At 32.4% G+C, this 12985-nt stretch overlaps 1 protein-coding gene across 1 annotated transcript; it reads left to right on the forward strand.

Annotated features, from left to right (window-relative positions):
• The first annotated feature begins 7822 nt into the window (after positions 1 to 7822).
• On the forward strand, positions 7823 to 11202 carry LOC108459535 (uncharacterized). The gene is made up of 5 exons (XM_017758919.2): positions 7823 to 8441; positions 8522 to 8566; positions 8655 to 8933; positions 9038 to 9216; positions 10729 to 11202. Exons 1-5 carry the CDS (start codon positions 8219 to 8221, stop codon positions 10876 to 10878), a joined length of 876 nt encoding a protein of 291 aa, XP_017614408.1. The 5' UTR covers positions 7823 to 8218; the 3' UTR covers positions 10879 to 11202.
• The last annotated feature ends 1783 nt before the right edge of the window (positions 11203 to 12985 follow it).

Genomic DNA, 12985 nt, shown 5'->3' on the forward strand with positions numbered 1-12985 from the left:
ATTCTTATGGGAAAGTTCCAGCCTCCAGTTGTCTCATTCCGCCTTAGGCTCAATCCTTGGCTTTTGGATGATCCTTCTCGACTCAAGTAAGCCAGTTATAGTGGAAGAAGACGCCTACGACCACCAGCTCCAAATATTAGACTTATGATTTTTAGGGAACCTAACTCTAGCCAGTAATCTATGCTAGATCAACGCTTCTCAATGGCGAATCCCACGCCATTTTGTCTCTTTGGCTCACCAACCTCTGACGCAGTAAGTTAACGAACCGACTATGCAATCCTTTCAGAACATACAAAGCGGCCGCCTTTGCATATGCTGAAAAGCTTACTTCTTAAGGGCCATGGACGGAAGCGTCAAGCCGGAGTGCGGAGAAACGATGAATACTTGGTGAGAAGGCTAATTACGGATTCTAGGCCTCAAGAACCCTTTTTGGGGAAATATTGACAACTTTTGGCTAGAAGGGTTTTAGTGGCTCATGATAATGGTGGAAAAGAAAATAAATATAAAAAGGGAAAAGGGAATTTTATTGAAAGAAAATATGAAGAAACAAAAGCCTGGACTTTCAAGGGAGAGTGTTTACAGAAAAGATGCTCCCAAATAGAGTCACTTCACCCCCTATTTATAGTGCTAGGGAGATTGTCTAATTGAACTTAAATTCTAAAAAGATAAATACATTTAATTAAAGATAAACAAAGATAATTAAAATAAAATCCTAAATTTGAATAATCCTAATAATTATCTTAATATTAATTATCCTAATAAAATAAAATAAAATAGAGTCTTCCAAAATAAAATCTCTTCTATTTGCTTTTAAGTCCTTGTGCCTTCCATGTTCGCACTTTTGGCACCATATTTGTCCCATGTTGCATATTGGCCCATTTGATCTCTAAATTGACGATTTTTCCCTTGAATTTACTTTTCACCTCCAATTTAGTCCCTAAAAGATAAAAAGACATAAATAGCTCAAATTAGTAGGCTCAAGCTCAAAATAAACGTACATGATTAATATATAAAAACACATCATTTTAGAGTATTATCAATTTCATTGGGAAGGTTTGTTATTTAAGTTCTGGAGACATATCATTGTGATTGACTAAATGGTTATTACAGTTCGATTATGAGATTAAAGTTGGTTTTATTAGAAACGAAATTACTAATGGATGTTCATATGGTTGAGCTCAAAGCATGAAGTCTATATTAATATTGTGGGTTGAATTTTGATAGGTTAAATTGTATCTCAAACTGAATCTTGTTTATGTTATGAATTTGAGGTAAGTGAAGTTTAAATGGTATGAGTTTACTAAGTATTTAATATACTTACCGTTATTATTATTTTTCTGTAGATTTTGGAGATTTGGAACTTGTAGATTAGATCAACAAGAAGCCCACACCTACCATCATTCGACTCGATAGATTTTGAAGTTCGATAGTTGATTACTTGTGGCATGTATATAGGATATCCTTATTTCAAGTTAATGTTCATGTTTTAATACCTTGGTTGTGAATGAGCTATAAAAAAGTTTGATGAATTTAGTGCTTAGTATCTATTTATGTTTAGGTAATGGTAATCGTGGATATTTGGATTGATTGTCTTGAATGGTACAAAATGGTTACAAAATGTATACTTAGTTGGTAAAAAGAGGTGTTTATGTTTAGGTCACTTGTGGAGCTTTTCTTAATGCCATTACGTAAAAGAAATGGTGATGGTATGGACATGTTTAGGCATAAAAGTCTTGGCATGAATTATTGATGTTTCATGTTTGAATTGTAGTGCCAATGAGGGAATATTGGTTAGGCACATAGGTTGTATGTAAATTGACATATTTTGACTTAATTTGGTAGATTTTGAATAGGTCAATGATATGGTAAATGCTTGGCTTGGCGTCTATGGAGTTCTAGGTTAACTTGCTTGAGTTTGAAGAAATTTTGGATACACACAATCTGTGACACGGGCTGTCACACGGCCGTGTGTCCCACATGGTTGTATGGCATGACCGTGTGGTCTTTTTGATTTTTGGCGCAGGTTTACCAACACGGTCACAGTTTGTTACATAGTATGAGGACAGAACCGTGTGACCTAGGTTTACACGGCCTCAAAGCCCAAGTCACATGATTTGGCCACACGACCATGTTTTTGAACCACACAATCTGGGCTCTGTCACACTGCCGTGTGACCTCTGTTTTCAGTTTTTAACACAATTTTCTCTTTTTTTAGATTAGTTGTTTCCAAACTAATTTTTGGGTTTCGTAGGCTCGATTTAAGTCCTATTTTTGTAAGTATGCTATGAATAATGAATGGTTATTAATTTGTGATATTTAAATAAAATTTTGAATTTTTTTGAGATATTATTGGACTTTTTAACTATCGTAATATCTCGTAACCCTAATTCGACGACATAGACGAGTTAGGGGTATTACAACCTTCATCTACAACCATTTTACTAAGCACGCACTTCCTTTCCAGATTAAAATGGGATGGGATATGATTAACCAAAGGGCCGACATTCAGGATCCCGCCAACAATTAATCATATTTCTAGTCCCAACTAACCATAAAATATTTTCTCTGATTAGTGACCAGACTCTAGAAAGACCCCCTCCAAAGAAAAAAAACATCTACCTCTTAATATGGTTTCTGGTAACCCATTTGGAATATCAAACTTCGCCTGAAGGATCTGAACCCATAGAGTGTTGGAATTAGACACAATATTAAACCCAAGCTTTATAGAAAAATGAGGTGTTCTGATCTCTCAAACACCTAATACCAAAACCCCCATAGGATCATGGTTGACAAACATACTCTCAGCTAACCAAAGCAATCTTCCTTCCACCACTCGACTATCCCTAAATGATTGTTGAACCAATTACTCAATATCCTCACAAAGGTCATTAGGGATCATCATCGATTTCATAAAATAACCAGGTATCGTTAACAACATAGAGTAAGCTAAAGTGACCCTACCAGCTAGAGACAGCTGTCTCACCTCCAAATTAACTCTGTAATTTACTACGAACCCTGTTGACTACAAATCTCAAAGTGGTATTCATTACCTTATCATGAATGAGAGGAACTCTTAAATACAAACTAGGGTTTTGCACTCTAGAGAATCCCAAAAATTCACTGAGATATCTCGCTAATCCTTCACAAACTCCTTTAGAAAAGATGTTAGATTTACATGCATTAACTTGATGTCCAGAAAAGTCTCAAAAATTATCCAAAATCCCTTTGAGCAATTTGGCTTGACACACATCTGTTTGCCCAAAAATAATAAAATCATCCACGAAAAAAATATGAGAGAGAGTTGGACCTGAACGATTCAAGCAAGTAAGGCACCACCATCTGGACTGAATTGTTGAATGAATGGTGTGACCAAGCCACTCTATACATAGGACAAAGAGATACAAAGATAATGGGCACCCCTGACGGATCCTCTTGGTCGACCGGAACTTCTGAGTTAGGACTTAATTCCACAATATCTACAAAGTAGAATTGGTGATAGCAGACATAATAATATTTCTAAGAAAATTTGGAATACTTACAACTTCGATAGCACATAAATAATCTCTCATCGAACTCGATCGTAAGCCTTCTCTAAATCAATCTTCACTTCCATCCAGCTCCTATTCTTCTGTTTACTCCTCATGGAATGGATTTTCCTACGCGATTAGGATATTGTTTGTAATGTTGCGCCCCACAATGAACCTAGCCTGCTCCTGCGTGATGATCCTGGGAAAGACAACTTTAAAGCGGTTAACAATGGCCTTTATGACCAACTTGTAAAGAACAGAGCACAAGTTGATGGACCTAAACCGAGAAAAGCTCTCAAGGTTTTAGACCTTGGGTAAAATGACAATTAGGGTCTATTCAGTGTTGGCTCTATAACCTCCCCATCGAAAATCCTTTTAACCCAACCACAAACAGAACTACCAACTTTATCTCATTAGTTTTGGAAGAAAAGGGTGTGAAACCCATCACTGCTAGGTGCCTTCAGAGTTGCCATGTCGAAAAGAATGGTCCTAATTTCATCATTTGTGATTGCCTTACCCAAAAACTAAATGCAAGGACTAATTTGTTAATTATTTAAGTAAAGGTAAACTACATCGTAGGTCACTCTAAATACGTTGTGTCTATCTTTCTCACTATAATTTTTTTGTCAATTTAGTCACTCTAGTTAATATAATTGTTCAAATTGATCATTGCCGTTCAAAATTTCATCAATCCACTAATGGATTGTTGACATAATTTTTTATTTTTTATACTTTTGACTAAAGGTAGAAACTTTTCTATAATTAATCCAAAATAAGTTTTTTAAAAATTTATTTACAACATAAAAACCACTCAAACATTCACCAAAAATAGACAAAAACCCATAACTGATTAACATTCCTTAAGTCAAATTAATATATTTTGTGCCCATATTAGTAAATTTAGATTTTACTAATTGTTCTTTGTTCGAAATTCAAGGAAAAAATAAAAGATTTCTCAATCACTGTTCTGCATATCTTATTTATAACAAATCTTTTTTGCTTTTGATGCTTTCCAGAAAATTAAAGTTTATAACATTCTTTTGCTGTATCAACAAAGTTATTTACTTGGTATCCTCAACGCTACCCTTCTTAGCTAATTTTTTTTTCCCTAAATTCCCAATAATTCAAAATTAGTATCCCTCATTCTGTGTAGAACTGAGAAATTTAATTTTTTTAAAAGAAAAAATTATATTAGTGAAATAATCGTGTAAGGTAATTTTTATGGTGCGAAAGTGAGGTAACGAAGTGTGGAGTAATAGAGATGGAAAGCAGTGATGGATGGTGACGGGGATTAGTGGTTCTTATGGTGGGTGTTGGGGGAAGATGATGACAGTTGATTTTTATGTTGCAAGTAAACTAAAAAAAATATTTTGAACTAATTGTAGAGAGATCCCTAACTTTATTTTAAAGTAAAAAATGTTACATCTACCATGTATTAATAGATTAACAAAATTTTTAACGACAACGACTAATTTAAATAATTACTTTAATTAAAATAATTAAATTATCAAAAAAATTAAATTAACCAAAATAGAAATAACATCGAATGATCCACGACAGAGTTTACCCTTTACAAATTTCCATTATACTTTTACAGTCTCTACCCATCCAACCAATTCTAAATTCTGGAATTCACAATTGTTGAATTTGAGGGACCCCACTGGCCCATGTCCTGTTGTCCATACTTGTGATTCTTCTTGCGACACATGATAGAGTTGATTCAGCAACATATATTGCCTTGCTTCTGTTAAGGCTATGGACCACAACTATGATTGGATTAGATGCAAGAGGAGTTGGAGTTGTTAAGGTTGACAACCTTTGTTTTATAGGTAACAGATTTCATTAAATGTCCATGCTTTCACTTAATAATTGCTTATTCTTCTTGTTCACGTGAGAGATGCTTTTGGGACACTATTGTTTTAGACAAATATATGAAATTTTAATAAAGAAGAACTTGTACGTAGTTTAAAGATAAAGAAAAACTTGAAGATAATTAGAATCGGTTCTTAAATTTACCGATTTAGTTAAGGTCAACGTTTAAATTCTTGACCTCTTGAATATTGCTCAAGTGAAATGTAAAAAGCAAAGAAAAAACGCATTTCGAGTTTCTTACTCGGGCAGTCTTAAATTTCAATCTGATTTTCAAGAGAGTAGGCAAGTATAATAGTGAAATTAGTATCATTTAATTTTGGTTCAAAAAAGTGTCCTTTGGATTAATCTTAAAACTCATACTGTAATTCAGAAAAATGTTGTTTAACTAAAGTTGGAGCTAAATCAACATCAAAATCCATGTTATAGTATGCATGTGGCAGCAGATTAAACCTACTTGCCTACCTATTTCCAGCAATACAACAAAAGGAAACATAATGGCCTGCTACACTTTGTAACAGTCGGTGTTCCGATTGTAAATAAGTAGGGGCAAAATGCATGAGTCCGGTGCCTTTTGTACTTGGTACAAAGAGTAATTCAATCTAAATTTCAAATAAATGTATAATAATAAATGCTTTGCATGTGGATGATATTATCAACATTCTTTTATTTTTTCTGGAAAATTATGTTAGATATAGTGATAATCATTTAAATATGCATTAAAGATTAAGTATATTTGGTGACACATTTACGTAATAAATTTTTATGTTATTCAAATTAATCGTTTTTTTAAGTATTCATATACAACACTAGCTTATACATAAATTAAGTAGTCAATTAAATTTAAAAATAAAAATAAAATAACTAAATATATTTGAAAGCACTAGAGCCTCTTGTGCGTTGAAATCTTCGACAGAAAAATAATAGCAACGCAAGCAGGGGCGAAGTCAAAAAATTTTTTTAAGGGGGCCGGATAAAACTTTAATTTTTTATAGTTTATATTTTTATAATTTGTAAAGAATTAAATTAAATTTTTATAATTTTAGGGGGACCAAAATGTAATTTTACCTTTATTAATTTAAAATTTTTAAAATATTTCAAGGGCCTAAAATAAAATTTTTCATTTCACGGGGGCCGAGGCCCATGCCAGCCCCCTGGCTACGCCCCTGAACGCAAGGTGACTGGTCTGCTATTTGAATAATCTCTGGTCCAATTTTCCACTGCATTTATCATCTTTTTTCAAATGATGCTTGGGACTCCAATTCTTTTTTACCTTTTTTTTCTTCTTTGGAATGAGCAACGTCCTTACAAGAATTAAGTATGAACAGTCTGCCAGTAAAGAGCGCGTTCTTGATCATGAGCAATTGAGTCACTTAGCTTGTCAAGGATATCTTTGATAACTTGAAGAGCAAGTGATGCATCCAATCCTTTCTTGGTTAGATTCAGCAACTCTATTTGCTAAGCACATAACATGTTATATCTAAAATTTCCATGGCCACTCTCTTGATAATTACATGCACCGACATCAGGCTACTGTTCTTAGCCTCAGCAAAGTTAAGAATGTTAACAAGCTCCACAATGAGACGCCTGAAACTGCTCCATGCAACTTGAAGGCCATGTACTACTGCCGAAAGTTCTGCTTGCAAGGCAGAAGAGAAGCCCATACCCCGATAAAATATTGATTAGCCAATACGCCTCAATTTTATTATTATTTTAATACAACATTGACTTTAATTAATATTTAATATACTAATTTTAATATTATCCAATATTTATTTATTTAATATAAGTATTTCTTATACATTTAAATTTTCATAAAATAGAATTTTTAATTATAATTTAATAGAAATATAAAATATATTTTATTATTCAATTTTAATATATTCTTAAATAGTTAATTATACATATTCCAATTTTATATTTTTAGTGGTTATTTTTTAGTCATGATTTCACTTGAAACCAAACACATATCTTATCATTTATTTTATTCTCATCGCTACAATATCCAATTCAATAACAACTAAGTTTTTGTTAGGGTGTGATTCGAATCTTTGTCACTTGTTACAAAAATAAAATAGAGAGGCAAAATAATGTGATTTGTGAGGGCAAAAGATCAAGGGCCACACAAAGTAAATATGTATAAATCTATACTTTTTTATTGGATATTAATTATAAGAAAGTTGTTTAACCCTTAAAATAAGAGTAGTCAAATCTCTTTATATTATTAGTTTTTCAACTATAGTGAATTTTTCTTTCTCTAACAGTGATTTTTCCTAATAAAAATTTTTCATGTAAAATTTGTGTGTTGTTATTATTATTATTATTGCTTTAGTATCATTCTTATTACCATTATTCACCTAAGTATAACAGTTTTTCTTATTACCATTATTCACCCAAGTATAACAGTTTTTAATCTGGCAGGTGATAAAAAAAAGGCAGCAACTTAGGAATCTAAGCTTGGCACGAGACTATCAGTACCATTTTTGTTTCGCTTTTGCTGTGCAGTGTTCTTTTCTACTTTTTTTGCGTTATCAGTTTTAATAATAAGGATATAGAAAACAGAATAAGTAAAATTGTTTTAGCATATGACTATCAAAATAACCACCTTAAATGTATCTTATGGGGCATGGGCAAAGGAAGAAGAAGACACTTTAAAGCGGTCTTTTAAGTTCCAATTAGAGCTCAACAAAAAGGTTGCTTTTACATTTGAAAGTATGGTAAAAGATTCCAAGCAGGCATCTGCTGAAATGGCAGCCACAGATTTTGAAATTTACATCAAAAAAAAATTGTAAAAGTCTTCAATTCCAGATTATAGCTCATTCATGGCATCTGCCATGGAGCAATCTTCTTGTAGTTCAAGACGATACGATGAACCGGATTTTAGTTTGAGGGAATGGGGTGTCAAGGCTCGAGTTAGCCGAGAAAACACTGCTTCTAGAAGATATTCAGCATCATATATCAGAAGTTTTAGAGAAGATTCAAGGTCTTTTAGATCAAATATAACCATTTATAGCACTGCTTCATCTCCTGGATATTGTTTGAAAGGTACCTCTCTTGTTCCTCTTTCATGCAAAGCTTGGTTTTGCGTCCACTTTTCCTCTAAATCTTTCCCCTGGTTTTTCCAGATGAGATTGACCCTTCAACATACTCCTTTACAACAGCTCTTAAAGGTAACTGTTGAATCATAGCTCTTTGCTTTTTGAACAGTTCAAAATCAACTGGGTTTTTTCTTTATTTGTTTTGGTTGGGCTTTTGCAGCCTTGCAGGCAAGAACAATGTACAGTAGTTGGGAATGCTTGTCACCAGAAGGGTTTGCTTTGAACTCTAAGTGGAATGAAGCAGAGAAGTACATTTGCAACCCTCTTTCAGGGGAGGTTCCAATGGAATGTTTATCTGCAAAAACACTGAGTGGAAGGTCATTTCGAAACTTAACAAACCGAATCACCATGTCTGCTCCTCTCGTTTACTCCCATTCATCATGTCATATCCAAAGAAAGTCGTCCAGAACAGTTTCACAAGACATAGATCAGTTTCCAGGTCAGTGTCTGAATCTGAAAGGCTCATAGTATTTCCTCGATGCTTTTTTTTCCCCCTTCACCTGAAAGAGCTTGTTTTGAAGTTATAATTTCATCGGTTTGCAGAAAGGAAAGCTGTGAGCTTGACTCGAGATGTGGGAATTCAAAGCACACCACCTGATCTTAGTTCAGGCAGTCTTAGCCCTGCTTCAACTCCTCCAATCTTAGAGAGAGCATTGAAGCGATGCGGGACGGCAACTGGAGATTCAACTGATTCTAACACGAAATCAAAAGCTAATGAACAGGTACGTTCTTCCCCATGGAGGAAATTCAAGTACACATATATCATGGGCTTTGTTTGAGAAATATGAATGTTCACTTAGAGTTCATTTCATTTAGGTTATATTTTCATGCCGTTTCTCTGAGTGTTCACTTAAGAGTTAATTTCTTTTAGCTTATGTTTTCATTTTCGATTTTCCCCTTTCTGAGAAATCGAAGGACAAAACCAAAAAAAAAAAAAAAAACTCATTACTCTAGTCTTCAAAGGAGTTGTAGAACATAGAGTCGGTGCAATGATTCACACCCCTCAGCGTGCTTGCTTACAGGCTTCCAAATTTTCCAAGTACTTATCACATAAGAAGAGTAGGAAAGCTGAAAAATATCCATGGAATGCATGCAATTCTGCTTCTTCTAGTATCCAAATTGGGTTTCATAAAGCTGCTTTGCTTTGTCCTTACATGTTCCTGACCTTATTGTGGTATGTTTTCAAGATTGCTTGATTGTCTGAACAGTGATATAGTTACACTGTGGGGGACTGTAGGATTATTTGGTCCCTCAGGCTTTTGTGGGCACGCAATAAGCTTCCCGAAGGTTTAAAATGTTATGCCCCTCCACTCCAACTAGCCTGTTATCCTACACAAATAATTGAATTGTGCCCTTCCAAAGTGGGGAACTAAGAATATCTTTATTTGGTCCCTCCAAGATTGATAAGTACACGCGATCCAATTGGTGTATGCAACACAGAATAAAAGCTCTCAATCAGCCTGATTTTTCCACCACACAATTGAACTTGGATTTGTCTTCCACTTCTTCCGGCAGTCTTTTCAATGGCAGAACACAAGGAACTGCAAACAAAATCAGCAAAACCAAGTCATCAAATCCAAAGCAAATCTTTTTTTTCCCCTACCTTGAATCATGCTGGTCTTTATTTTTCTTCCTTCTCTTTGCTTTTATGTGGATCAACCAAAGACGCTTTCTCCACTTTTTGTTCTTGCATTTCTTTTGATTCTTTTTAGTCTCTCAATGATAATGGCAGGGTGCCAGGTGAAGGATTTGTGCACATTGAACTTGCCACCATTGAATCATTCTATATATTGTTTTAGTTACTTTATACGTTAAAATTTTCTGAAGATGACACGTCTAAAACGTGAACCTACCAGGAACCTGTATTTGTCACACATGATCGATTGAAGCTATGCTCTTCAATCAAGTTCTACATTTATAAATGCCATTGATAGACATTGTGGGTACATTTCAGTCCTTAACCCTTTATAAGACTGGAGAAATCAGTCTTATAGAACATATATCATGTTGGTGGATGTAAAACATACTTTGGTGCAACACTTGGGTTCAGTGTCTGAATTCATATCCAGATCCCTTGTAACCTCCATCATCAAATAAGTTTTAATTTGATTTCAACAACCAACATTTCGAAAGATTTCAATTCAGTAACTCAACAATTTTAGAATGGAATTAAACGACTGAAACACTTAAACCAAGTATGATATTGATATGAGAATTGAAATGTTGGAGTGCAGGTTCAAGTGAAAGAAACTAGAGAGAATGAAGAAACAAAAAAGGATGAAGAAATTAGACAACCTGCAGGATGCTTATCATGTGTGACAAAAAAGCAGAGAAACAAACACAAATCAGGAAGGAAAAGTATCTTCTGTTTTCCCTCGTTTTAGAGGCAGATAAAGATGGCTAAATATAACATACTGGTGGGCTTGTTGAGATTCTAAAATATCTCAATCAAAAAGGGTTTTTTTTTTCCCTCCTTTTTGGAAGAACAGATTGAATGTGTGAAAATGAGAGCAAAAATGTAGCTATGATTAGACAGATTTCAAAAACTATCTCATGGTAGATTGTTTTCCTTTGGGATTTTGTTGTAGTTAATGTCGATTATGATGATAATGTTATTTTTTGTTTCTTGTCTTTTATACAATAAAAAATGGCTGCCAGCTCTCACAGTGTTCACGTGCATGCTTTTGTTCGTGGATTTTGTATGGAAAGTGTTCTTCCCTAACATATCAGACATGTCTCTGTCGATGATCGTGATATTTATACGATTGATTGTGATAACATCTAGGAATAATCATAAATTTATTTCCTAATATTTACTTATTTTAATTTTTATTCTTTTTGAGCGGATTCTCAACTTTTAAAATTTAATGAACGAAAAATTGATTGAGTTATTAAAATTTAATGGTATTGATGTGGCTATTTGTATGATAATTCTCCTATAATTCATTAAAATGAAAAATAAAATTTAAAAAACAATAAAATTTAAAAAGTTCATAAAACTTTTAAAAATCTATTTATATTAGTAGTGAAGTATGCATAGAATGCCACAGGAGCTACCATTTAATAATTCAATCAGTTTTTTATTATTATCTAAAAGTAAATAAATTGACTAAATTTTAAAGGTTAAAAGTTAAAATAACAAAAGAAGGCTAAAATGATAAAAATAAATAAACATTAGGAGCTAAGCTTGTCATTTTCAAGTTTAAAATGATAGATTTATTTTTAAATTATATCACTTTTAACTTTTACATTAAGATTTCTTTTCCTTTTGAAATATAAAATGTAAATTAAATCTTATTCTTTTAACACCATTGATCAAGACACATTTCCAAACGCAATTTAAATATTAGTAATATCACAAACGTGGAAAACATAAAAATAACAAAATTTACTCATCAATTCGTCTCTAATGTATGTGTGTATATATATATATATATATATATATATATATATATATATATATATTAGACTGCAAAACTTTTCCTAGTTTTGGAGTTGCAAAACTGGTATGTTGGGAAATAATGGAAAAACAATAACTCTGTATTAATATACTAGAAATCCAACTCTATATTAATCTACTATAAATCCTTCTATTGGTTAGAATTGTAGTTTCACATTCCGTGTAGTTTTAAGGGATTTAAAAAATTTATTTAAACTTTATCTCTCGAATATTAAAAATTTACAATACAAATTCTCTAAGAGACTGAAAATAAAATAGAAACAACTCAAAAATAAAGAAATAATAAAATAACATAAAAGCCACAAAATAGCAATAACACATAATGTGTAAATAAATGCTCTCAATAATATTCAATTACTATGAATGAGATAATTAATGTACTATAATAGGATGAATACAAATAATAGGGAAATTTCTATTTATATTTGAATTTAAGGGTGTAGTTAGGGGTTGACAAGGGCCTGGCCCATTTAAAATAATTTTTTTATTTAGGTTTTTAAAAATTTTAAAATTTTAAATTAGTAAAGATAAATTGTACTTTGACTCTCTTAAAAATGATAAAAAAATTAATCCTTTAAAAATATAAATATATATGTCATTAAAATGATGAAATTGTATTTTACTATCGTAAAAATTACAATTTAATTTCGAACCTCTAAAAATTTTTCTTACTTCACCCTTGGTTGAGTTCCTCTAGATTTAATGTACAATTTACTTTATTTCTGTTATCAATATTAAATTAATCTTAAATTTGTGATTCTTAAGGAATTTATCCAATCCATGTTTACCATGGAAATTTTAATTTTTCCAAAATGTTAAATCACCAACACTTCAGGAAAATAAATTTCTATACATGTTCTACAAATCAAATCAATTTAAGTAGGTAAAATAAGACTCATTTAATTAATTGATATCTATGAGATGCTTTCTATATATTGGTCACAGACTTTAATCCGTGACTCGTGACATATGTACGTAGAAATTACAAAATTAAAATATAAATATATATTTAAAAATAATATACAATAATA

Source organism: Gossypium arboreum, chromosome 7, assembly GCF_025698485.1.
Source record: "Gossypium arboreum isolate Shixiya-1 chromosome 7, ASM2569848v2, whole genome shotgun sequence".
Taxonomy (NCBI): Eukaryota; Viridiplantae; Streptophyta; class Magnoliopsida; order Malvales; family Malvaceae; genus Gossypium; species Gossypium arboreum.